Here is a 27,513-nt window from a genome sequence, read left to right as displayed (position 1 = left end):
TATGAGTAGCGGACGAGCAGGCGGAAGGCGGGGCCGTGGGGTCGGTGGCTGCTGGGCGCGCGGGGCGCAGGCCGCGGGGCCGGAGCCGGGGGGAGCGAGCGAGCGGAGGCGCCGAGGATCCGATTCACTCGCTAGGGAGACCTATGGGCCGAAGCCGTGTAAATGCGTTTTAAGGCGAGTGCAGGGAGTGGCTTGGGGAGCCTTGGGGAGCGGGCGCCCTCGGCTTCGGTGCTGACCTGCCTCCTGGCCCCTCTTGCCTCCTCTCAGCAGGGGCCTCGGCTCCGCAACTGCCACTCCTTCTCGGGGTGTTGCACAAGTTTCGAGGTCACCGGCGACCCCCCCTAGCAGCGCGCCTGGCTCTGGCCCCCGCGAAGGAGGACGGGGCTTGGTAAGGGGGTATGGGGGTTGGGACGGAACCTCAGCCCTGCGCTCGAGAGGGGTCAGTCGGGCAGAATCCCGGCTTTAGATTCGCGCCCCAGAGTCCGCGGACCCCGCCCACCATGTGGCACCTTCATGCTCGCTTAGAATTCTAGCATGACAGGACCAATCATTTACAAACGGGGAAACCGAGCTCTGAGAGGGGTCGGAAAGTACCCAAGGTCACATAGCAGAGAGCGGACTCGAACCTAAGCTGCTGTTTTCAGGCTGAGAATCTTTGGCTTGACCGCAGGCATCCTCTCTAGGTGGGCGTGGTCAGGATTGGGGGCGCCTTGGAAACTTCCCCACCCAGATGTCTTAGATTTCCTGCCCCCTTGTTATTTACCTCTTTCCAAACCCAGAATTTCGGAACTGGAAATGGTCTCCAAAACAATCCATCCATTTTACAAGTGGGGCAACTGAGGCTGACAGACATGACATTTAGGCATACAATGTTTTGTCCCATCCAGAATTCCTGACCGTTCCCAGTGAACCCAAACTCCCAAGTGTCCTGGGGGCGGGGCATGACGGAATTTGGAAGGCGAGGGGCGCAGCGGATCCTGCCTCTTAGCTGTGCCCTCCACCTCTCTCCTCCTCGTCTCCGCGCCCCCCCCCCCCGCAGTGTGTTGCATGCTTTCTAAGGCGGAGGCAGCGGCGGAAGCGGCGGCTGTTCCTGCTCAGCATGGCCGGCTACCTGAGTGAATCGGACTTTGTGATGGTGGAGGAGGGCTTCAGTACCAAAGACCTGCTGGAGGAACTCACTTTGGGGGCCTCACAGGCCACCACGGTGAGAGACTGGGAGTGGGGGATGGGTCCCCTGTCCTCTCCTCTGGAGGGGCTCCTAGGGCCCTCATATTATTCTTCCACTTATTTGGTATTCAGTCCTAAATATTTGCCAGAGACTGGCTCATTTTATCTCCAGTTTCCATTCTTGCCCCCAAATCTGCCCCTCCTGTGTTCCCTGCCTTGATGAACAAACAGTATCAATGCCATGTACCCAGCCTTTCAGTACAGCAGACTGGGAGTTCTCTACTTTTCCTCCTTTACCTCCCACATGTAAACATCACCCATCTCTGTGAGGTCTGCCTCCTTAAATAACCCTCCAGGGATTCAGTCCTCATCATCATGTAGTTCAGTCCTCATCTCTCTAAAGGCCTCCTGAGCAACCCCCTGTTTCATCCCACCTTTCTAACTATATCATAGCCCTGCTCAAAATCAGAATTCTGTTGCTACAGGATCAAGTCTGTTTCCATTGCCCCATTTCTGCCTTTATATTCCCACAGTATGTATTATGCTCCATCAGAGCTGAACTACTCTATTCATATTTCCCTGTGATGCCTTATGTTCTATTACCCTGTCTTTACCCAGGCTGTCCTCTCTGTCTGGAACATCCAGACAGAGAACATCCAGACAGCATCTCCCCTTTACCCATTTCTAGTATTCCTTTCTTTTCATCTGTGTTGCTTTTTCCTGATTGCCCCAAGCACAGATTTTATTTCCTTCTCTGTGGCCCCCAGTACATTTTGTGGAAACATCCTGCTAGCACTCACTGAAGGGGTCTCTTCTGACCGAAGCCCCTTTAGGGCTAGAGACCTGTCTGATCATCTCTGTCCCTTAGCAGCCTATCTAATACGAGAGATGGGCATGAGGAAAAAAGTGTTGCAGGAAAAGGAAAATGAGTCTCAAGGAAGGTCTAAATAATGTATCTTACCCAGGCTCATACATGTTCAGCCTTCAAGCCAGTTTTACAACCTCAAGGCTTCATGAGCAACTGTGTGTGGAAGGTGATGGGCTGTAGGCCACAGCATCTGCCTTTCCTGGTGCAGACTGATGTATATGCAGTTCTGTTACTTTGGAAGCACATGCAAAATGCAACAGCAGCATTCAAGGCTAAGTTGCTTCACAGGTTTGGGGTAGGTGGCATTTGGAAGGAGACCTGAAGGTAGATTGGGATTTTGCTAAATCCAGTGGAGGAGTTGGTGGGAACAAAGGCTTGGAGGTAGAAAAATGATCCAGCCTATAGTTGGCATTTTAGCTGTGTTGAGGGGAGGGGTGAGAGCTGGATCACAGGGCCTTGAATGCCAGGCTAAGGAGTTTGCCTTCCATCCTACACAACAGGATAACTTTGTGGCCAGAACTGAACTGGAGGTAGGTATTTGGAATGATTATGGATGGCTTGCACCGGGAGGGAGCTGGGTATTGTAGTGTCTCACATCCATCCACCTCTTGTTGTGCAGGGCGAGGCTGCTGCCTTCTTTGTGGCAGACCTGGGTGCCGTGGTGAGAAAGCACTTTTGCTTTCTGAAGTGCCTGCCTCGAGTCCGGCCTTTTTATGCTGTCAAGTGCAACAGCAGCCTGGGCGTGCTGAAGGTCCTGGCTGAGCTGGGGCTGGGCTTCAGCTGTGCTAACAAGGTGAGCTCCTGCCCTCACCTGGGCACTGATCTTTGATGCCTACTGATTGTGGCCCTGATGGGTGGTTGGGCCCTGGGAAGGAGTGACCTGCAGTTGGCCCCTACCTTCTGGGAAAGCCACCCACTCAGGAGGAGGCTCCAGGGATGAGGGAGGAAGAAATGCGCATGAAATTTGTTAGACTTGAAGTTCCAAATTGGAACATTGTGTGTCCCTGGGTAGATGGGTCTCTTTTTTAATGGAGGTTTTTAAATGTCTTGGCATAGAGCTATATGTGGTATTCTTCCAATTAAAACAAAACAAAACACATCTACATTGTTGGTTTTATTTTTTCTTTTATAATATTAATGTGTGAATGTGCTTTTTTTTAACTAATCCTTTTACAATTTTGTTGTTGCTGCCAATTTTACTGGCTTTCTAATTTGATTTCTGCTGTTATCTTAATTCCTCCTACTGGCTTTTGATCAACTTTGCTTATGTACTGTCACTCAATAGTCATTGAACCACAATTGTGACTGCTTGGTAGAGCTAGAGGTATAGCATTGCACAAGATAAACTCTGTTGTCCTTGAGTAGAATGCCTACTTCATCTATTTTCATTCTGTTCTGACTAGATTAAAAAGCCTTTAAGCTATAAAGTTTCCTCGGTACGGTTTTGAACATATCTCATTTATTTAGCAAATATTTATTGAGCAGCTAGAGTGGGGCCAAATATTATTCTAGGTGGGTATTCAGCCATGAATCAAACAAAACAAAAAAAGCCCTTCCTTCATGGAGCTTGCTTTTTAAAAAAATAAACAAAGGAAACTGTGAAAACAGAGTGTTTTAGGTTGTAAATGCTGGGGTGAAGAAGCAGGAAAGGGAAGTAGGGAATGTTGGGCGAGAGCATTGCATTGTTTTGGCCAGGGAAGGCTGTGCTGAAATTTGAATGCAGACCTGAAGGAGGCAGGGGATCAAGCCAGGTGGATAGCTAGGGGAAGAGCATTCCAGACAGAGGGAACAGCAGGTGCAAAGCTCTGAGATAGGAACAGACCTGCTGAGCATTGTTTTGGGATATTGTTGCTGTCCTCAGATTCTAGATGGTTAATAATGGTTGTTTTGAGGGAAATCCCTTTTAAACCCTGATGGGCAAGGGGGCTGGATGTTGTGAGGAGAGTTCTAGAAAGGACTGCTGGAATAGACAGGAAGAGAGCCAGCCTGGGCAGGATGGTGGGGAGAGGTGTGCATGGGGGTGGAGTGATCAGAACAAGGTCCTTTGCTGGGGAGTGAATGTTAATACTCCTGCTCTTCTTGGTGGTGAGTCTCTTGCTCTTGCTTTGCACATCTCATATTATGTGTGTCTTGCATAAAGCCCTGTGAAGCTCGTGGGAAGAAATCCAGAGCCAAGACTTTTGTCCTCCCAGCCACCTCCTGCAGCACACTGGGCCTCCACTTGGGGCGAGAAGGAACAGGATCCTTTGGTTCCCCTAGTCTAGAGGTGAAGGATAGGACAAAACCTCACTGACTGAAGTGCTGTGCTTCTGGAAACCCAGGGAGGAGGTGCCTGGCCTTTTAGTCTCTGGGGCTGGCCTCCAAAGGGCAGAACTGCTAGGTGTAGGAGACCTTGAAGATGGTAGAAACTTCTACTGTTTGCTGAGGGCATCTGCTGTGCCAGGCACTTTGCCAAGAAGTTTCTGTACATGATCTCATTTTTTTCTCGCAACAGCCCTCTGAGGTCATGATTTTATCAGGATACTGACAACAGTCTTGTGGAGACACATTATATATATAAGGAAAAGAAGCACAGAGGTTGAGAGATTTGCTCAGGGTCATGCATTGGGAGGTGACAGCTTGAGTCTAGCAATGTGGTCACCAACTCCATTGCTGTTGTCTTTTCCAAGGTCCTTGGAAAAGGAGGTGGCTGAGCTGGTACTTGACTAATGTCGTCTGCCCTCATTTCCCTATAAGGGCAAGTAGAGGTCTGAGCTCCCTCCTGTGGTTCAGATCATGCAGACCCTTTGGGGCATCATTTACAGAGGGGTGGCTCCTGGGAATTAAAAGTTTTTTTTTGTTGTTTTTTTTTCTTTGCAGCACTGGAGATGGCCTCCTACTTGTTAGACAAGCACTTTCTCTTAAGCTCCATTCTCAGCCTGATTTAGAATTTTTCTTAAAGGGGAGAGGCTGCCCTCTTCTGGTTGATATTAGTGGGTGGCCATGCTTAATGGCACCATGCCGTAGTGGACATTGACCAAGGGAAGGGCCTGGCATGAGCTAGGGCTGGATGTATAGACAGATACCCATTCGACATGTTCCAGAGCCAGGGGCACAGGCCATGGCTATCACAGGGCTCAGGTCCATCTGGTCTTCTTCCCATGGACCTTATGTCATTGTTCCAAACCCATCCCTTGTCTTTAGCTGACTCCCTCAGCTTCCTTCTATCCTTAGAAGCCTTCCTTGGACACTACATCCTCCTCCAGCCCAGTGCCTTGCTCCCCCACGATGGTCAAATCAGCAGGGTTGTCTGCATGCTTGCCTGTCCCCACTCAATGCCTCATCCCCCAATACCGCTCCTCAGGCCACTGCTGCCCAGCCTTCACTCTTACTGCTGCAAAGAATTTCCTGTTATCAAGGTAACCAACGACCTTCAAGATCCAATGAGCACTTTATTTGAAGCAGTAATTGTGAGTTTTTCAGATAATACATTGATTCATTCACCCAAAGATAAAGTAGGGCATCAGTTTTATATCTCCATAGATAATGACCATTATGGGTTTGGTGGATATATAGCATCTACAAAACACATCAGCAAGTCACAGAGAGTATATAAAATATGTTGCAATTTTATAACAGTATATAAAAAGCACTTGTGGTACATACTGTTCCACACAACTTTAAACTCAGTAGGTATTGGAGATATGTTCATGTTGACACATCTGGACCTGGTCTGAAGATACTCCTTGCTCCTCTTTTTATCTGACATATTTTATTGTTTATTTATTTGGTATCAGGGATTGAACCCTGGGGGGCGGGGGGGGAGGCTTAATCACTGAGCCACATCTCCAGCCCTTTTTATTGTTTATTAGAGACAGGTTCTCTCCAAGTTGCGTAGGGACTCGTTAAGTTGCTGAGGCTGGCTTTGAACTTGTGATCCTTCTGCCTCAGCCTCCCGAGTTGCTGAGACTACAGATGTGTGCCACCCTACCAGGCACTATCTGACCTCTTAACTGCATTCTACTCAGCAACATATTCTTAAAAATAACATTCATGTGTGCCCTAGAGAGTTCAGAGATATGTAAGAGGACAGAGTGTGCTGCAGGGCTGCCCCACCTTCGCTAGGCACTGCTGCTCGTTGAGAATGGCATTATCATCTGTGGATTTGTCTCCCTCTTCTCTTCTCCTGAGTCCTTGGGCCAGGCTTCTCCCATCATCTACTGCTTTCTAAATGGTAGCATTCCTCCCTGTTCTGTCTTAGACCCCCTCTCTTGTAAAGTCTTCCTCCTCTTAGAGAATTTCATCTCGTCTCAATGCTTAAATACCATCAGTATGCCAGAGCCTCCCACATATTAACCTCCAGCTCCTACTTGTCTGTCTAGCTGACTGGCCAGCAGAGGCCTGGACCAGGTTGCTCACACACACCCCTGATCTCCCCCTCTTCCTCTCATGAGGACGCCTAGGTCTGCTGGGAGTGTGTGTGCCTCTCACATATCCTCACCCCTCATCCCTACATGCCGTACATCATTCAGCTTAGTAGCCAGCCTCTGGAACACATATCCCAGTCTTTCCAGAGCTGGTTATGTCATCTCTCCCAGGGCAATTATGACAACCAGTGACCACTCTCCCCAGAATCCCCTCAGGCCCCTCCTCAGGTGACAGAATAATAAACACTTAGACCTTGTGTTTAAAATATAGTTCTTACTGTGTCATTTCCCTTCTTGAAACTCTTAAAATTCTTTCCATCATCTTCTGGGTAAACTATAAACCTACCAGCAGTTTCTTGTTTTTTCTCGGGAGCTCTATCCACCTCCTGACCTCATCTTCCTCACTACCTGTACCCTGCCCAAGCCAAGCCAACAGCCTCTGTTCTTTGGTTTGCCTGAGCACCTTCTTGCCCCAGAATCTCTGTCCAGGTTGCTTTGTCTCCTGGAAACCTTCTTTTCTTCCTTCTTGGTCTGGCAGAGGCCCCCAGCAGGCTTTGCGTCAATTCCTGACCCCCAGAAAGGCTGTCCTTTATCCCTCACACCCAGGTCTCTTGGTCCCGAATTCTCTAGCATCCTGTACTTTTTCTTCAACCTTTTAATAATTTATAATTCCACCATTATTCAGTATCCATCTGTGACTGTCTGTCTTTCCTAGCAGCTTGAAAGCTCCATGGGGTCAGATGTGCTGACTTGTTTTGATTAGCACCCATCAGAGTGCCTTAGAACTCAATAAATGCATAAGAGACTCCTGTCAGTGCAGGTTGAGGTATGGCAGTTGCAGTCCCAGCTGTGTCATTATAAACTATGTGACTTTGGACAAGTCACCTAACCTCTTTTGAGTCTCTTACTTATAAGAGTATTATGAAGGTTAATTGAGAATGCATTTAAAATTCAAGCTAAATGCAATGGCTGGCATATAGCGAGCCTTTATAAATGATAATATTTAAGTATTTATAATCAAAGCTAAATCACAGGTGTTATCATTGTTTCTTCCCCTCACCTCATGTGGCAAGGCAGGGAGCAAAAACACACTTTCACATGCACTTGACCTCATGGTGGAGGCCACATCCACCTCTGGGAAGCAAGCTGTTGGGGGACTGAGTCTGGCTCTGGAGCTGGACCTTTGTGTCCTACTCTGCTACTTACTGACAGTATCTTCATAGGCAGGTGCACCTCTCTGAACTCAATTTTGTACTCCGTGAAATGTGGCCAGTAAATACTTCATAGGATAGGTATAGGCAGTATATGAAATAATGCATATAAATACCTAGTGCTAAAAATTTGCTAAATCAAAAATTAGAGTTTAATTACAAACTCAGATGGTTACAAATGGCTCTTATGTCTCCTGCCATGTTTCAAAACTGGCTCGCTCTTGACTTCTTTCCCTTATTCATGAAGAGTCAGACTTGATTTTGAAAGTTGGTTTTGCCATCTACGGGTTCCATAGCCTCTCTGAGCACCAGTTTCCTTCTGTGTAGAATGGAGCTAATACCCGCCTGAATGGGTTATTGTAAGGACTGAATAAACTGATGCATTTAAAGCAGGGGTCAGCAAACTATGGACAGTGGTCCAAAGCTAGCTTACTACCTGACTGCATCAAGTTTTACTGGATCACAGCCATACTCTTTCATTTATGCATTGTCTCTGGCTGCTTTGGTGCCACAATGGCAACTGAATAGTCTGACAGAGATCACATGATGTGCAGAGCTTGAAATATGATTCAGACCTTCTATAAAAAAAGGTCTACCAACACTTCATATCAAGCACCTCTGTCAGGGCAGCTTGTGGCAGGTGCTCGATGAACATGGCTACTCTCACAACCGCCACCACTGCCTCCACCACCAGCATCATTGTCTGTACCATTAATGCAGCAATCAAGTAGTGCTGTATTCTATAAAGGTGAGGAAGAGGAGGCCTTAGGGGAGAGGGGCTGAGTTGGAGTCACCCAGCATGGTACACTGCATAGCATAGACCTTTGGGGCTGGGTGATCTCCCAGAAAGCTGCTCAGTCTTTTTTGGGGAGGTACCAGGGATTGAACTCAGGGGCACTCGACCACTGAGCCACATCCTCAGTCCTATTTTTTTGTACTTTATTTAGAAACAGGGTCTCACTGAGTTGCTTAGCACCTCACTTTGGCTGAGGCTGGCTTTGAACTCATGATCCTCCTGCCTCAGCCTTCTGAGCTGCTAGGATTACAGGCGTGTACCACTGTGTCCAGCTAGGTGCTCAGTCTTATAGACTTTCTAATACACAAAGTAATGGTCTTATTTATCAAGTGGATAAAGTTATATATATTTATAAGACACAACATAATTTTTTGGGGGGTGGTACTGGGGATTGAGCCCAGGGGTGCTCAACTGCTGAGTTGCATCTCAGCCCTTTTCTTTTTCTTTCTTTTTTTTTTTTTGGAGACAGGTTCTCACTCAGTTGCCAAAGCTGTCTTCAAACTTGCAATTCTTTTGCCTCAGCTTCCCAAACTGCTAGGATTACAGGCATGTGCCACCACACCTGGCTGCAACATAATATTTTGATATTTACATTGTGGGATGGCTAAATCAAACTGACATAACACATTGATGCACATATTCATTTTTTTGTGATGAGAACACCTAATCTACTCTTAGCAATTTCCAGGCATACAGTACATTATTATTGGTTACAGTCACCAAGATATACAAGAGATCTCTTGGACTTATCTTTGACACTGTGTATCCTTTGACAACCCCACAGCTCCTCTACCTTGCTGGCCAACACCATTCTATTCTCTGCTTTAAATTTGAGATTTTTAGACTCTACATACAAGTGTGAATCATATGGTATTTGTCCTTCTGTCTCTGATTTATTTCAATTAACATAATGTCCTCCAGGTTCATTCATGTCATCACAAATGACCAATTTCCAGGCACTGGGGATGTGGCTCTGTGGTACTATGCTTGCCTAGTATGTATGTAGCCCCTGGGATCAATTACCAGCATCACAAGAGAAAAAATGTATAAATGACAAGATATTTTTCCTTTTTTAAGGCTGAAGAATATTCCATTGTGTGTATGTGTGTATGTATATATATATACACACACACACACACACACAACATTTTCTTTATCTGCTCATCCATCAATGAATGTTTAGGTTGATTCTATAACTTGGCTAATTATGAATGATGCTGGAATGAACATGAAAGTGTAGAAGACATGTCTTTGACATACTGATTTCAATTTCGTTCTTTTTTTTTTTTTGGTACTAGGGATCAAACTCGGGTGCTTTATCACTGAGCCATATCCCCAGCCCTGTTTTATATTTTATTTAGAGACAGCTTAGATTTTACTCCCTTTTGCTGAGGCTGGCTTTGAACTCATGGTCCTCCTGCCTCAGCCTCCTGAGCTGCTGGGATTATAGGCATGCACCACCCCTTTTTATTTTTATTTAGAGACCAGGTCTTGCTAAGTTGCTTAGGTCCTTGCTAAGTTTCTGAGGCTGGCCTCAAACTTGCAATCCTCCTGCCTCAGCTTCTCAGGTCACTGGGATTACAGGTTTGTGCCATTATGCCTGGCTCTGATTTCAGTTTCTTTGGATATATACCCAGTATAGGATTTCTGGATCCTAATAGCTCTACTTTTAATTTTTTGAGGAACTTCCATACTGTTTTCCAAGTAATATTCATTTAACATTTAAATTTGCCAGAAAAATGTATCAGAAGCCTGTCATCAGGACCATCATGAGTCCCTATAGGGCCTTCATGTGAATTAGAAAATGTACCCCTTAAGAGACTTAATTGTTATAATAAATATGCTGATTTTATAAGAATTAGATGATTTACTACCAGTGAGTTATAATAAATGTATGAACAACCCCTCTAATTGCTGTGAATGGGACTCCTCAGGATTGTGCAGCGCACCACGGGATGGCTGTATGCAGCAGCGCAGAATGAGTGAATCAGCATAAAGTCCTGATTTTTGTTTATCTGTTGTCTTAAAGGGATGGCCCACTTGTTACGGACCTCCCCATGTGTAGCTAAGACTTTGCCCCTCACCTGTGCTTCCTTGGCTCCCATGGGCCAGCAGGCCCTGGTGCCTCCTCACCACCACCTTTGGGACCCCACAGGCAGAGATGGAGTTGGTCCAGCGCATTGGTGTCCCTGCCAGTAAGATCATCTATGCCAACCCCTGTAAGCAAATCGCACAGATCAAGTATGCTGCTAAGCATGGGGTGCGGCTACTGAGCTTCGACAATGAGATGGAGCTGGCAAAGGTGGTCAAGAGCCACCCCAGTGCCAAGTAAGCTAAGAGTCACTCATGCAGGGAGGCTGGGCTGCTGGGTGTGGGCAGGAAGGGTGGGAGGTGTGGGGAGCTGGGAGAGGACCCTGTCTTGGACCTGGCCACACTTACAGGAGGTTGGGGTGGCTGCTCTCTGACTGGGCCCAGGATGCCAGGGTCTGACTAGATCAAAGGCACTGGTTACAAGCCAGGCAGAGAAGACCCATGGTATGGAGGTCAAGTCTCAGGCTTGAGAGAACCTGGGCGGGGGTGGGGGTGGTCAGGAAAGCTTCAGGAGGAGATGGCACATGAATTGGGCCCTGAGGAATGAATAAAATTTGGGAAGGGCACATAGTGAACTACATGAGCAAACAGACTGGTGTTGGAAACAGTATGGGTTATCCAAGGAGTCCACAGCAATGTGATGCAGCTGGAATACGCCATGATGGGCAGAGCACACAGTGAATGACATGCAGACGTGGATTCTGGAAGGGGTCAGGGCTGGACATTTTGCTCTGGCTGTGGCTTTTACAGATTACTGGGTACTCTGGGGATCCCAGGAAGGAGCCCTGGTGAAGAGCAGGTTGAGTGGCAGGCCACTCTGGTTTACCCAAAGCGGCTTCCATCGTGTTACTAGGGTTCTTCTTAAGACTTTTTTAGCAAAATGTTTCCCCTCATGCTTGAAATGTCTGAAAACTCTGACAGGTGTGGAGGCTGATTTGGAAGGATGGGAGCTGCCCAGGGGAGATCCGATGAGGTAGACCAGGAATGTAGGAATGGGTCCTAGGACACCTAGAGAGTGGGTTATCCAAGACTCAGAGGTTGATGGCTGAGCAGGAGAGGAGGGGTATGGGAGGCTGTGGACTCAGCTGGCTCTGAGCCACATGAGTCCCCAGCTCTGGGTTCAGAGGAGACCTGGTTGGGGAGGCGCAGGCAGGATTCACCCAGCAGGGTGCACTGCTTGTTTCCTTAGGATGGTGCTGTGCATTGCCACCGACGACTCCCACTCCCTGAGCCGCCTAAGCCTGAAGTTTGGAGCGTCGCTGAAATCCTGCAGACATCTGCTTGAAAATGCCAAGAAGAGCCACATGGAGGTGGTGGGTGTGAGGTGTGCACCAGGATCCCCCCCACCCCCACCCATGCTCAGCCCTCTGCCTGTTTCCCAGGAATTAATCATCCTGTATGAGACTTTTCCCAGAGCTTCCAAGCATGGCCAACCCCTGGGCCTGGAATTTTTCCAGTTGAGAATTTCCTCTCTCTGAAAAGAAGGTTTGGAATGTCTCCTTCCCTAACTCCACAATCTCCAGAAGGTCTTATTCCAGGAGGTTCTTCTCAGAGACCTGGCCTTGGGGAAATTAAAGTAAGGCAGGCTGAATAACTTGTCCAGGCCACATAGCTGAGGGGCAGGCATGTCTGGATCTGGGTTTCTTGGGGTCCTAGTTCTTATTCCTTAATGTTCCTCTCCAGGGGCAGCATGGGGGGATGGGAGGAGCACCAAGTGCCTCCTGTCTAGTCCTCACTTGCCACATGGCCCTTTGTAACCCATTTAACGGTTTAGGCCTTCAGTCATTGTACCTTTAACATGGGCACACTGTCCCATGTGTCTGCCCAAGGTTGTTCCTGACTGGGACTGGGCGGGGGGAGGGCTCTTCATGTAAGCTGAGTCTCTTCCTTCATTTCCCAGTTTTCATGTTGGCAGTGGCTGTCCTGACCCTCAGGCCTATGCTCAGTCCATCGCAGATGCCCGCCTTGTGTTTGAAATGGGTGCCGAGTTGGGCCACACAATGCACATTCTGGACCTTGGTGGAGGCTTCCCTGGCATAGAGGGAGCCAAAGTGAGATTTGAAGAGGTAACCCTGGCACTAGGAGTGTCTTGCTGGGCCCTCTGGGTAGAGAGCAGGGGGGCACGGTGGAGGGGTGCAGTGATCACAGGGATACTGTGAGTGGGTCCTGTGTGTCACATGCTGTCCTCGTTGCTTTCCCTGGATCATCTCACTACTGTTAACCTCATGCTAAGGCTGAGCAAACCAAGACTCAGAGGTTTTGACATTTCCTGAGTCCACAGCAGAGCTGGCTGCATACCAGGCTCAGCCTGGTATCAGACCCTGCTTACCAAACCTGTGTGAGGCTTAGCCAAAACCTATTTGCATGTCATAAGACTCTTTGAGGGTCTGAGTATGCCCTGTCCACCCTCAGGTGAGCTGACGAAAAATAAGGTGGGAAAGCAGGGGAAGGAAAACCAACCTTGGATCCACTCCCAGTCTGTGTGTCTCCTTCCCACCTGTGAGATGAAGGCAGGAAAATGTCATTGCAATCCTCACTCTTACCACTAGGAGTCACTTTTTCTTAGAAAGAGGCCTTTTCCGGAATCTCCACAGCTTGGAATTGACCCAGAGGAGCTAATACCAAATGGACCCAAAGAATTAGCCTCATAGACCAGAGTTGCAGCTTTGCATATAATCAAAATTGAGTGCATTTACCTAGACCATCTAATACTCAGGATTGGTTAGATTATAGATCTTTTTTTTTTTGGCACTGGGAATTGAACCCAGGGGCACTTTACCACTGAGTGACATCCATAGCCATTTATTTTCAGACAAGGATTCGCTAAGTTGCTTAGGGCCTGCCTCACTAAGTTGCTGAGGCTGGACTTAAATGTGAGATCCTCTTACCTCAGCCCCTGGTGTTGCTGGGATTACAGGCATACCCACCATGCCTTGGCATGGAACATTCTTACAATGAAAATATTCACTCACATGAACATTCTCAATCTATTGAGTAAAACAGGCAATCAGAACAGATACACAGACCCGTCTTGTTTATAATAAAAAAATGTTTGCATAAAAAGAAAGGAGTTTCTCTAGAAAGCTCACAGCGATTAGGTTTCTTGACATGATAAAATTAGGATGTCTTTTATCTTCTTTTTCCTTCTTGGTTGTTTAAAAATTTTTTTCTCTAATTTAATGTATTATTTAATGAACTGGTTATTTATGAAAGAAAGATCCATCCACATCAGGGCTTCTGGATTTGAGCACCTAGCATTACAAAAGGATGCTCCTCTCCTTTATGAGGGCACTGAACAGGGTGATTTATATAAGCACGAGGGTCGTGATTCAGCCCTGTCCCCCTCCCACCTGTCTAGCTGCCCCAAATTACTAGCTGGGGCTTAGCAGCTGCCAAATCCTTCTTCCTGAAATCAAAGCAGCTTTCAAGAAACAGACTTGGAGCTGTATCAAATCTTTAGCATAAACCTCACCTTGCAAACCAGAATAGGCTTCCAGTCTATTTTGAACACACAATTGTCCCCTCATCCCCTCTCACCAGATTGCTTCTGTGATCAACTCAGCCTTGGACCTGTACTTCCCAGAGGGCTGTGGTGTGGACATCCTTGCTGAGCTAGGGCGCTACTATGTGACCTCCGCCTTCACCGTGGCAGTCAGCATCATCGCCAAGAAGGAGGTTCTTCTGGACCAGCCTGGCAGGGAGGGTAGGTGCCAGATGGATAGCAGAGCCCCATTCTTCCCTAAAGCTGGAGACAGTGGCTGGCTGAGCAGCGTCTAGATTTAGGCCTAGAGGTGGGGGTGGGGGAGTCTGGAGAATGGGTGCTTGCTGTAGGGAAAATTACAATCGGGTCCACTCACCCCAAGACACTTATTTAGCATCCTTTTTCCAAGGCATGTTCATATTTTGTGCAGATTGAGATCAAGATGGACTTAGAATAGATTCTTTATTGACTCCATTTTTGTTTGATGAGGAAACAGAGTTAAAGGGAACACAAGTGAATTGCTTAATAGCTTGTAAAGAGGTAAAGCCTGTGTTTGACCCATGTCTGTCTCCTCTCCAAGATACTCTTGTTCATCCATCCTCATAATTTAATAAAATAATCAACAACAACTTATATTTGTTAAAGTCCCCTTGACAGATGAAAGAATGAAGGCAAGGAGAGGTTGGGTTAGCAGCCCAAGGTCACACAACTGACAAGAGGCAGTGCTGGAATTCAAGTTCAGGCTGGGCTGATTCAGCTTGTGTGCTCATACCACCAGTGTAAACACTCTTCTCTGCCCTTCTAGATCGACAAACCAGGCCTCCTCGGCACCTCTCTTTGCTCTTTGAGGGAGAGGTGTCAGAGACTCTGATCTTGGGCTTTGCCCTGTTTCTTTGTCCTTCCAGGACTCTAGGGAGAGCTTCAGAGATGATTCACATGGCAGGGTGGTGGGTTCCAGGTAGAGATGTTGCATGTGTGTGTGTGTGTGTGTGTGTGTGTACGCACACGCGCGTGCAGGAATAACATTCTGGCCTCTGTCACAGATCTGGGGGATTAACCTACATAGTCCAGTCAGAAGACCTGGCTTCTCATTTCAGCTCATCCACCGCCCTGTTATGTGCCTCTGAGCAAGAGGTTTAACTTCTTGGGGCCTTGAATTTGGGTGGGCTTCTCTTCTGCCTTTGCTAGGACACCTAGGGGCTCAGCTGCAGGCTGGTAATGTGTCCCAGGCAGGATCGCTGCAAGGGTGGGTGTTCCCAACACAACCGTGAATCCATGTCATTAGAAGGATGGCTGTTGGTGGCTCCAATTGCAGGACCCACCCCATAGTTGAGGAAGAGGCAGCCCTTTGGCTTCACAGACCTGTCATGCTTGCTGGGCCCACCATGGTACCAACTCCCCACTCCCAGCCCCCTCACATTCTGCTTGTGTTGCCCCTGACCCTTCCCCTCCCTGCAGAGGAAAATGGTTCCGCCCCCAAGACCATCGTGTACCATCTTGATGACGGTGTGTATGGGATCTTCAACTCAGTCCTGTTTGACAACATCTGCCCCACCCCCATCCTGCAGAAGGTGAGCCTACCCCTTGTGGGCCTGTTTTCACCTGTGTGTGTTTCAGTAACCTGTTGTGTTTTTACCTAATTTTTCTTTATTTTTTGTGGTGCTGGGGATTGAACCCAGGACCCTTGAGCATTCTAGGCAGTTGCTCTATCACTGAGCTATATCCCCAGTCCTTTATCTAATTTTTAAAAAGAAAAACACATTCATTGTAGAAAATATACAAGGACAAAATTATTGCCCATAACCTCACTATACCAAGATAGACTCCTTGTGCATTATATTTATTTTTATTCTTTTAAAAAATGCATTGTAGGGGCTGGGAGTTGTGGCTCAGTGCTGGAGCCCTTGCCTAGCATGTGTGGGGCACTGGGTTCGATCCCCAGCACCACTTAAAAATAAAAACAAAATAAAAGTATCGTGTTCATCTACAACTAAAAAAGATATTTAAAAAGAAATGCATTGTAGCCTGGAGCAATGGCATACATCTGTAATCCCAGCGACTAGGGAGGCTGAGGCAGGAAGATTGCAAGTTTAAGGCCAGCCTCAGCAATTTAGTGAGCATCTAAGCAAACAGTGAGACCCTGTCTCAAAATAAAAAGGGCTGGAGATATATCCCAGTGGTTAAGCACCCCTGGATTAAATCTTTAGTACCAAAAAAACCCCAAAAAACTAATGTACTTTGTTTTCATTGAGTTAAAATCATATTATCATGGGGCATAGCTATCTCCATACCATTAATTAATTTTCATTGTAGTTATAGATGGATACAATACCTTTATTTTATTTCTCTTTTTTAAAAAATATGGACACAATATATTTTCTTTATTTATTTTATTTTTACGTGGTGCTGAGGATCGAACCAAGTGCCTCACATGTGCAAGGCAAGTACTCTGCCGCTGAGCTACAACCCCAGCCTCATATTTTATTTATCTTTATATGGTGCTGAGGATTGAACCCAGGGCCTCACACCAGCTAGGCTAGCACTCTACCACTGAGCTACAACCCTAGCCCCCCATTAATTAATTTTTGATAACATGTTTTTTGATGACTACATAGTATTTCAACACATCTAACTCCAATGGGTGGCCATGTAGTTTCCTGTATTTTTTTTTTTCTTGTACTGGGGGTTAAATGGCTTCTTGTTTTGAGCATTGTGAATGTATCTTGGCACACACCCCTGTTTATTGCTCTGGGGTAAACTCCTAGAAGTAAAAAGAAACAGTTCATCGGTAATGAGTTTTTTATATCAACAGGGGAACAAGAATAGAAAACACTTCAGGCTCCAGCAGCTTTACTGGGTATCAGACACATCATTGTATTTTCGTGTCTCTGGGACTTTGTGTATGTGGTTCCTCTTCTGTTCAGATCAGTCTTGAAAGATCCTACTGGGAGCTCTTCCTACCCTTATGCCACTGCAGGCAGAGGGAACCCCCTCCATCTCCCAGGGGCCCCTGCTCTGTGTGGGGCTTAGGGTGTTCTCATTTTGTAGTTATATATGGCTATGTCTGCTCAGCTGAGTCAGCCCCCCTACTGTGCTGAGGAATTCAATTTTCTACTCACATTAGCATTGCCTGCATTTCTGTGGTAGCCCACATCCTTCTGCATGGAGAAGGGACCAGGCTGAACCTTGGCCAGCCAAGCCCAAATGGCAGTCAGGCAGGGCCCTCTTCTTCCAGTCCCCCTTTTCCTGTTGCATTTCATCGCTGACCCACTCTCCAGTCCCTTCATTGGCTCCTCAGAATAACAGGACTGTGGTCCCTGCCCACTGACTTGTAGATGTGCCAGGGTCTCTGCTTTGACAGATCCTTAATTGGCATTTCTGACTTGGCCACCAGGATGTGACCTACTCTTTGTGGTCTGTGCTCTTCCCTCTGTGGAGGATGCCTCGGTTTCCTCCTTCAACCATTTACCCAGGGTGGCCCTGTGGGAAGAGTGCCCAGGGCATGGCCCAGTCTGGTGCTGGAGACCTTGCTATATGTAATTTAGATCCAGCCGTGTGGGGAGGGTATCAGGGGGACTCAGCCCAGCCAGGGTTGTCTCCACCTTGTTCTCCAAGAAATGCACTCCTCGTGAGTTGTTAAGACAGCTTTGTGTCCCTACTCTTCCTTTCCAGGGACTTTGGTTTTAGACTTCAGGTATAAAAAGTTGTAGGGAAAAAGGATTTACTTCTGCTTAGCCCTCTGATGTTTACATTTCCTCTTTTTTTAATTCAACAAAGTATTGTGCTGAGGTCGGCAGATGATAGTAGGTAAGAATCTTTTGTGTCTTGGAAATACAGTCCTGTTGGATAGGAATTGTGTGTGCGTGAGTGTGTGTGTGTGTGTGTATGTGTGTGTATGTGAGAGAGAGAGAGAGAGAGAGAGATTAGCACACAAATTACAATGTCATGAGGAAAGTATAGGACAAATATTACTAGATTTTTTAAAAAAAATGTAGTTACATCTCTAAGAGTTAGACTTTGAGAAAAATTACAGTTCCATCGTCAAATTAAAAAATTAACAATTTAATAGTGTCCTTCATCAGTTTTCAAAATATCTTATAAGTGTTTTTTTTTTTTTTTTTTAAATAGCTGACTTGCTAGAATCAGGAGCCAAAGAAACTCCACATAGTACATTTGGTTTCTCTCTCTCTCTCTCTTTGGTGCTGGGGATTGAGCCTAAGGCCTCATACATGCTAGGCAAGCACTCTACCACTGAGCTACACCCCCAGCCCCACCACATCTCTTTTAACCTATTGGTTTCCCCACTCTCTTTTAACATTTCAAATGTTTTTCATAATTTACTTGTTGATGAAACTAAGCTGTTTTCCCTATAGTGTTCTGCATCCTGCATTCTGGATTTTCCTGACTGGTGGATTTTCTGGATTTCCCTTTGGTGCTGCTGAACATGTTTTTTTTTTTTTAAATTTAAATGTAACTATTTACATTTCATGGTTAGATAGATTCCAAGTTTTTTGAATAAAAATACTTCATAGGAGGCCTTGTCTTTGTTTCCTTGAGTGTAATAAGCATCCTTATCATTTTACAGCCTTATCCCTTTGTTACCTCCCATGCAAAGTAACCACTATCTGACTCATGCATTACCAGTCTCCTGCTTTCTTGAGTATAGTTTCATTACATACAAATCTATTCCTGAAAAGTATTTAAAATTTATTACACTTGTTTTTTACTTTATAAAAATGGCATTATGATGTATGCATGGCCTTTTCTCCCTTCATATCACAGTTCAGGAGTCATCAACACTGAGCACAGATCTGGAGTCCATCCATTTCTCTGCTACACAGCATTCACTGATGGTGGAAATGCCACAGATTATTCATCTGTTCTCTTGAGGCATTTGAACTTTTCCTAGGTTTTTGCCTCTGTGAATGCTATGAATTCTTGCACATAGCTGTGTCACATTATCAAGGAATGAAAAGGCAGGGGATAAGGTATGTGAATGCTAATTTCATGAGATAGTGTGAAACTGTTTTCCGAAGTGGCTGTATTAATGGACAATCCCATTATCTGTGTAAGAAAGACTGGTGGATCCACATTCCCTTAACACTTGGTATCTTATTATCATCAGATTTCAAATGTTTGCCCAATGGAACTCTATAAAATAGTATCACATTGTGTCTTAATTTGCATTTCCCCAATCACTAAGGAAGCTGGACATCTCTTTGTATATTTATTGGCCATACGTTTCCCTTCTTCCAGGGACTCTGTAAGGTAGCTGCTGCCCTTCATGTCCGATCTTCTCTCCCACATGGCCTGCATTCGCTGCCTCTCCACTCAGCTCCCACTCACCCTCCAAACTTCTTCCATCTAATGTCTGTTCAGCACTCTACACAGGAAGCTTTTGAGAGTCACATCCGCATTGCTAGGTCTTCCATGTGGCCCTTCTGTCCTCAGCAGACCATCCTCCTCTTCACACCTGACTCTCTCTGGGCTTCTGTGGCAAAGTCCTGGGCTCTGCCCTGTCCTTGTCTCTCTGGTACTTACTTCTTCCACAGCCTACTCTCTCAATTCTCTCTCAGGCCTCAGTCTTGGGTCCTCTTCCTTGTCTACATGCACTTTTTAGGCAAACATGTCCAGATGGAGGCTTTCAATATAATTCCTTCTCTTGTCACTTCTAAATTTATATCTCTAATCTGGATCACACCCCCGGGCTCCAGACCTGACTAACTAGCTGTTGAGGGCCAAGGCCAAGTCAGGATGACACATGGCATTTTGCCAGAAGGGAGTGGTTGAGAGGTGACGCCACTGAGATGATGATGGTTATGTTAAGCTGTGTATTCAATTGTATATTAGACCTTTACTGTCCGGCAATAGGGCAGCTCTTGCTGCCTCAGGGGCCCGCTACTTGGGAGTTCCCGTGGAGTTCTCCCAGGTTCCAAGGGAGTGCGCATGGAGTCCGGGAGAGGAGGGAGAGTTCTTGGGGAGTGTGTGTGGAGTGTGCTGGTGGAGTTCGCTGGTGGAGTTCGGCAATAAAGAGTTGCTGTTTTGAACCTACAAGTGCTTCGTGGTGGCTCGGTTATTTGTGCCCAGCCAGACTGAAGCATCTAGCTACCCACAAGACGTTTCTCCTGATATCCCACATCTCCGATCTAATCTGATCAGAACTGAATTCTTGATTTCCAAACCAAAACTCCTCTGAGTAAACAGCACTTCCACTAGCTAATTGTTTAAATTTAAAAAGTTGGCATTTTTCTTGCTTTCCCTCTTCCCACAGGGAATCCACTTGCAGTTCTTCAGTCTAGTTTCAAAATACATTTTGAGTTCATTTCATTCTTTCTCTGACACCATCCTAAATACAAATCACTAACTCCACCTGCCTGGACCATCAGATAACCACTAATTGCTCTTCTGGCTCTTCTTCCTGCCATCTTACCAACCATTCTCCACAATACGGACAAAATGATCTTTTAAACATCCAAAGATCATGTTCCTTCTTGGCTTAAAGCCTTCCATGGCTTCCCATTACTCTCCAAATAAAATTCAGACTGTTCACCCTAGTTAGTGAGGCTCCTGCCCATCCTAGATGCCTCTCCCCACTCTTCCCTCTCACTCACCTGATACACCCCACTGACCTCTTTTCTGTACCTGGAACATCTGAGCTCTTTCTGACCTCAGGGCTTTTACACTTGTTCTGCTTAGAATGATGTTTACTTATTCCTGAGATGACTGTCTTACTTTCTCCCTTTATGTCTCATCTCAGATGTCACCTCTTCAGGAGGTCTTTTCCTCATTACCTTTCTAAAGCAGGCCTCCAACCATCAGATAATTTGGTCACCCTGTTTATTTTCCGTATAATGTCTATAATTATCTTGTTTTTGTTTACTTACCATTGGTCTGTTTTCTACACTAGCAGGTAGGCTTTATGAAGATAGTTAGCTTGTTCAATTGTTTCCTCTGAATTTTCAGCACCTGGCACACAGTAGGTGCGTAACATTTATTGAATGAATTATGATTGAATGAATCATCCATTATACTGTGAGACCCCTGAAGGAAGAAACTATTCATACTTGTTTTCCCAGTATAGAACCTGGCAAACAGTAAGTACTTAGTATATGTTAGAATTGAATTAATTTTATTTTTTGAGATGGGTTTTCTCCATATTGCCCAGGCTAGTTTTGAACTCATGGGCTCAAGCAGTCCTCCTGCCTCCATCTCCTGAGTAGCTGGGACTAGAAGTGTGTACAGCTGCACCTGGCTACATCAACTTACCTTCCTTCTTCCCTTCCATTCTTTCTTTCTTCCTTCTTTGAGATGAGGTATACTGTGTTATCCAGGTTGGCCTCAAACTCTTGTTCTCAAGTCATCCTGCTACCTCAGCTTCCATAACTGGGACAACAGGCTCGTAACACCACTTCTAGAATTGAATATATTTTTAAAAATTATATAAGCAACTTAAAATTTATTTATTTTTTTTTTGAGAGAATTTTTTTTTAATATTTATTTTTTAGTTATTGGAGGACACAACATTTTTGTTTGTATGCGGTGCTGAGGATCGAACCCGGGCCGCACGCATGCCAGGCGAGCGCGCTACTGCTCAAGCCACATCCCCAGCCCAGCAACTTAAAATTTAAAGGGGCTTAATCAACCCTCTGCATCCCTCTAATGGAACTCTGTTCATTGTACATTGCCCCATGTGTGCTGCTGCACGGTTGCATAGTTCATGTATATGTTGGTGTGGCTAGTCACTGTGCACTTATGGCAGCAGAGCTGCACTAAGCATTTCTCTCTTAATTTTTGCAATAATCCTTTAAAGTAGGAATTGTCATTCCACTTTACAATGAGAAAATTGAGGCTTAGAGAAGTGAAGTATCTTGTTTAAAGTCATATACTTCATGAGCGGTAATGCTTATTAACTGTAGACTGCAAGACTCTGAGGGATAGGGCTTATGTCTGACTCATCTCTGATTATCTGTCTGGTGCCAAAGAAAAGCTCTTAACTACTTTCCTATAAAATTGCTGTCTCCCTATAAAATTGCTGTATCACTGGGCATTTAAGCATTGCTAATTTTTTGTTATTCATGCTTCTATGAATTTTGCTCTTTGGTAATCTCTGCATGTCTGGCTCATTTTATGTGCTACAAGTGTATTCACATTTGAAAATGATTTTCTTTAAAAATTAAGAAAATTTCTTTTTGTTGGTGCATTATAATCATTCATAGTAGTAGAACTTGTTGTTACATGTGCACATAGCAGGATATAAACTCTTTTCTTTTGAAGAATGTCTGAAATAAGATTACCAGGTAAAAACAGGAGAGCATTGTTAGGCCTCTTGATACATATTGCCACATTATTTTTTCAGCATTTTGGACTAATATCTACTGTTACTAATTGTACCCATTTCACAATAAGCTCACAGGCATTGCGTATGACCTTTTCTTGTTGTCTAATTTATCTGAAATGGCTTATCTCAGTATTTGCTTTATTTTCATTTTTTTTTTTTTTTTTTTTTTTTTGGCAATGGGGACTGAACCTGTNNNTTTTTTTTTTTTTTTTTTTTTTTTTGGTGGCAATGGGGACTGAACCCAGTGGTACCACTAAGCCTAATCCTCAGCCCCCCCCCCCTTTTTTTTTAAATATCTTTTTAGTTGTAGATGGACCTTTGTTTTTTATAAGTTACTGATTTTTTTTTTTAGTTATAGATGAACACAATACCCTTGTTTTATTTATTTATTTTTATGTAGTGCTGAGGATCAAACCCAGTGCCTCACACGTTAGGCAAGTGCTCTGCCATTGAGCCACAACCCTAGGCCTTCCTCAGTCCTTTTATTTTTACTTTGAGACAGGGTTTTGCTAAGTTGCAGTGCAAAAGAAATACGGGCAAAAGACTTTACCAGACAGTTCACAGGAGAGGAAACCAAATAGAAAATGAAAGGTGCTCACTTGTACTCTAGGACAGGAAAATTACAATTTAAATGAGATTCCATTTTATACCAGTTTGATTAGGAAATAAGAGAATGGCAATGTAAAGCATTGGTGAGGGTATGACATAGCTGGATCTCTTAGACACTGCTAGGTGGGAGTTGGTATACTGTTTTGTGAAATAAACTGTCATCAGATAAAGCTAACAAACATATACCCTAAGTTCCCAGGTGAATCTTGTAAAGAAACTCTTGGCATACATGTTTGAGGACATATATCAAAGTATTCACAGAAGCAATCCCATTTTTTTTTATATCGCTGAGAATCAAAAACCAAGGCCTTGTGCATGGTCAGCCAGCAATCTACAACTAAGCCACACTCTCAGCCCCAAGAGCAATCTTTATACAACAGTGGAAGCAACCTTAAGTTTGTTGGCAGGGCAACAGATAAATAAATTACAGTGTATTCCATGTAGTGAATTCTTGCAATGTTTTGTGAACTATGGCTGTATGTATCAATTGGATGAACTGTGGTAATGTTCCAACAAGAAAAAAGCAAGCTGCAGGGATTTCAAACTATAATTTAAATTATATAAATTTCAAAAGTATGCACAACTAAATCTATTGTTTAGGGCTAGGTACAGAGTCTTGAGAAATCAAGAAACGTGAAAATGATTAACATAAAATTGAGGATAATGGTTGTCTCTAGAGAGATTAGAGAAGGGGATATCATTAGGGAGGGCCACAAAGGGGGTTTCAAAGATACTGGAAATTTTGTATTTCTTTAGCTGGGTGGGAAGGATATAGGTATTCATTTTTCAGTTATTTTTTACGCATGATACATTATTTTTTTATGAATTAACTAACAAAAATTGAGTCAGTTATTGCTTTATTAGTATTCTGATAGTCTCAGTTATTCTTTTATCACATGGTTTCTAAGGTAAAGAAAAATATCTTGGGAATTTCAATTAGTAGTAGTTTATTTAACCTATTTATTAGATTTCTTTCATTTTTTCCTTTCAGTACTAGGAACTGAACCCAGTGGCATTCTACCACTGATCTATATCCCCATTCCTTTTAATTTTTTATTTTGAGACAGGGTGTCATTGAGTGGCTCAGGCTGATCTTGAATTTGGGATCCTCCTCCTTCGTATCCTGAGTAGCTGGGATTATGGATGTGTGCCATTAGCCTGGCGAGATTTCTCTTTTTTGCTATACTAATTTTTTTTTTTTTCCAGCTAGGAAAAGGTAGAGCTCAAGTATTTTTTTTTTCCCATTGAGGTCTTATTATTTTCTTGGCCCAGGTACATCCAAGAATTTAAATTGAGTGCAAACTTCCCTTGTGGTTTTTGTGCTGAGACACTGGCTTACTTGTTAAGACTCATTGATACCCTCTAGGAACTACCATTCCCTTTGATTTCTCAAGTGAACATATTATTTGCAATGTAATATTTTATTTTCTACATACCTTTCCCCGCTAATAGTGATTGCCAGAGTTTCTCAAGATGTATAAAATAAGAATGATGATGAAAGGCTTCAGATTGGGAGTCAGAAGACATGAGATTGAGACCTGGTCTGCCATATCATAGATGAGTAAGCTCAGGCCAGTTACTGAATCTGAGCCTTGCTTTTTTAGTTGGAAAATGAGGGCACTGAACTTTGCTTAGTAAGGTTGCTTTTGGTTTTGAAATGAGGCCATTTTAGTGTATTTCCATGGAGTTGGAGTTGGCTCCCTATGTACAATAGTTTCTCTTCATTGTGGGATTTTGGTTGTAGTTTTAGAGAAGCTGCAACAGGCTATTGGATACCATCTTGACGTGTTTTGGAAAAATTATCTTTGCATTATAGATCTGTACTTTTTGTATTATGATGAAGACAGTGGTTGACTTTGCCCATGTTGTCTTCACCTTCCACAGAGAGCAAAGCATCTGATTTCTGAAGATGATTCTTTGTATATAAGCCTGGATTTGGTTAGTTAAGGTTTCATATCAGATTTTTGCCTATAAGCTCATGAAGGAGATTTTAAATACATGTTTTGTTCTGGCACTTGTGTGTTGCCTTTGTTCATCTCATTTTTTTCTTTTAAAATATTTCTGTACACTTTATATAATACAGGAGTTATTGATTTAAAGTTTTTGTTTGTTTGTTTGTTTTACAAGTACATGCTTCATCCAGGGCATATACCTTTCGTGGTGTTTGACCTTGTTTCTTCTATGGAACTGTTCCCATAGTGGGCCTCTGGGGAAGGCAGCTGGATCTGAGATGGCTCAGAGTTCTGCTAATTAACTCCCTCCAGAACCTGGGACAGGTCACTTCCCTCTGAGTTTTCTCTTCTATTAGCCCGGACTCACAATGGTGCCACCTGCCTTCCAGATGAGATTTAAAGTTGTGATTGTCGTGCTTTGTAAACAGTGAACTTCCTGTCTTTTCTCAGAGAAGCCCAGTGGCCAGTAGATTTGGCATCTTAGATTTTTACAGTGGCTTGTCTTTTTCTGCTCAAGTTATCAGACTTGTATACAGGGCTGAGATTTACAGTCTTGTTGCTACATTCTTTTGGATTATTTATTTTGCAGGTTCTTTTTTTAAAAAATGGATTTAAATAGTTAAACAGGAGATTTGCATTATTTCCTGTAAAGCCTTAAAATATTTTTTCCATCTGTTTTTAAAAAAATATTTTTATTTATAAATGGACACAATAACTTTTTTAATTTATATGTGGTGCTGAGGACTGAACCCAGTGCTTCACACATGCTAGGCAAGTGCTTTACCACTGAGCTACAATCCCAGCCCTTTCCATCTATTTTTTATTTGGCTTCACTAATAAGAAGTGAAAGAACGCTAACTTACAACCCAAGAGTGCCTTTTCTCTTTATTATGGAAGAACCTAAAACCTATTTTCTCAGATTTTTGTGGATAGTTTCATACAGCATATCCCCTGCCAAACTTTAAATGTTTTTTAATGATTTAGGCTAAGGGAAATCATTCAGAATAATCAATACTAATTTTAGTTATTAACAAAAAGCTTGTAAATAAGAACTTAAGGTAAATGAAGATCTGTTTGTTTCCTCTTCCTAGAACATGAGCTTTATGAATAGAGGAATGTATCTGTTTTGGTGTTGCCCCTCAGCTCCTAGATCAGAACCTGGCATAGAGCAGGTGTTCAATGTTTGCTGAATGAATTAATTAATGAATATAGGACAGTTCTCATTCTTGCTTCTAATAATTTGTACATATTTTCTTTATAAACAGGACTAGCAGCTTATTAACTTTTTGTGAAATACATAAACATTATTTCTCCTTGTGGAAACTGTGACCTTTCTTTCTTAATTTTGCTCATTCCTGCCCCTGGCTAAGGCATCGAAATGCCTTTCCTGTTTTCTCCACCTGATGGTCCTCACTGCCTCCTCCTATCACCTGTGGATGGTTTCTATTCATGTTCCTTTTTTTCTTTTTTTTCCCCACTCTCATCACTCATATGTATGTTACCCATCCATTCATTCCCAAATAATACTGCAACAAGCACCTACTGTATGCCAGATTGCAAGGTACACAGGAGGCGGGAAGAACAGATCTGACACTATCTCAGGCTTGAGGAATTTATCACCTGTCCAGGAAGCCAGTCTTGAGCAGCCACTTCACAAATATTTAGTTACAAATCATGGCAAACATTATGAAGGCAAAACTTAGGGAGCATGGAATTTCAGGATAGGCTTCCTTGGAGTCTGTTTCTTCTAGAATCTAAAGGAAAACGGGACTTGGCATATTTGGAACCTCAAGGAACATGACTGGAGGCAGTGGGTAGGGGAAGGGAAGCCCAGAGCAACAGGAGAAACTGGAGAACATGGAGTGCAGCAGCAGAAGGGCCAAGGTGTCTTGGGGGGCAGTTAGGATCTGCATATGTCCATCCATCGGTTGTGACTCTTCCTGTAGGACCTGCCTGGCAGGAGCCTTACCTACACTGTGACAAACTGCCCTGATATCTTGGTTGCCTGCAAATGGTCTGTGTTAATTTCCTTTTCTGGATTTGGAAGTCATTCAAGAAAAAATTTAAAATGTATTGACATTGGAAGTTGTGCCTTTGAGCAAATCTTTAACTTCTTAGCCTGTTCCCTGAAATGGAAGTTATTGTGTTTGCCCGATGGAGTCCTTTGTGAGGTTACCCTGTGATGGACTGGGGGAGGCCTGCATTCCTTACAGACTTGAGGAAGGATGGTCTAACCCACCTGTGTATTTTGGGTTCCTGTCACTGGATCTGACATGAAATGAGGGGATCCAAGAAACCTTTATAGAAGATGGAGTTTCAGGGGGTGGGACCAGCAGATAGGCTGGAACTGAGGATGGGAGAGGGCTGTGGTGGCATGGACACAGCTGAGGTCTGGAAAGTGGCAGCAGATAGGCTGGAACTGAGGATGGGAGAGGGCTGTGGTGGTATGGACACAGCTGAGGTCTGGAAAGTGTACAGTGAAGACTGAAGCACAGATGTGATAACAACAATGACTATAAAAGCAGCAATAATAACACTAACTTCTTGGGCCTTTGCCATGTGCCAGCTGCTGTTTTTTTTTTTTTTAGGGGTTT

General features: G+C 44.3%; 1 protein-coding gene and 1 long non-coding RNA gene across 6 annotated transcripts in view; one reads left to right on the top strand and one right to left on the bottom strand.

Moving 5' to 3' along the window:
- The first annotated feature begins 29 nt into the window (after positions 1-29).
- Azin2 (antizyme inhibitor 2) overlaps positions 30-27,513 on the top strand; it is a 32,192-nt gene continuing 4,708 nt past the window's right edge. Inside the window, exons 1-10 of one of the 3 annotated variants that reach the window (XM_048815808.1) lie at positions 30-174; positions 268-388; positions 1,040-1,204; positions 2,536-2,565; positions 2,655-2,828; positions 10,604-10,776; positions 11,729-11,863; positions 12,440-12,605; positions 14,080-14,242; positions 15,479-15,591. In XM_048815808.1, coding sequence (XP_048671765.1) covers positions 1,100-1,204; positions 2,536-2,565; positions 2,655-2,828; positions 10,604-10,776; positions 11,729-11,863; positions 12,440-12,605; positions 14,080-14,242; positions 15,479-15,591 — 1,059 coding nt within the window. In that variant the 5' untranslated portion in view covers positions 30-174; positions 268-388; positions 1,040-1,099. Of the gene's footprint in view, positions 175-267; positions 389-1,039; positions 1,205-2,535; positions 2,566-2,654; positions 2,829-10,603; positions 10,777-11,728; positions 11,864-12,439; positions 12,606-14,079; positions 14,243-15,478; positions 15,592-27,513 lie in introns of those variants that run through there. The other 2 variants (XM_015485304.2, XM_048815809.1) reach the window with 2 other exon arrangements.
- The window catches only part of LOC107141982, a 20,251-nt gene continuing 9,591 nt past the window's right edge, over positions 16,854-27,513 (bottom strand). For all 3 annotated transcript variants that reach the window (XR_001503491.2, XR_007352116.1, XR_001503490.2), the window contains one exon: positions 16,854-21,431. This is a non-coding gene — a long non-coding RNA (uncharacterized LOC107141982). The remainder of the gene's footprint in view (positions 21,432-27,513) is intronic.

Source organism: Marmota marmota, unplaced genomic scaffold (assembly GCF_001458135.2).
Source record: "Marmota marmota marmota unplaced genomic scaffold, marMar, whole genome shotgun sequence".
NCBI classification, from domain to species: Eukaryota; Metazoa; Chordata; class Mammalia; order Rodentia; family Sciuridae; genus Marmota; species Marmota marmota.
The sequence above is the reverse complement of the archived record's forward strand: the minus strand, read 5'-3'. Positions and strand labels throughout refer to the sequence as shown.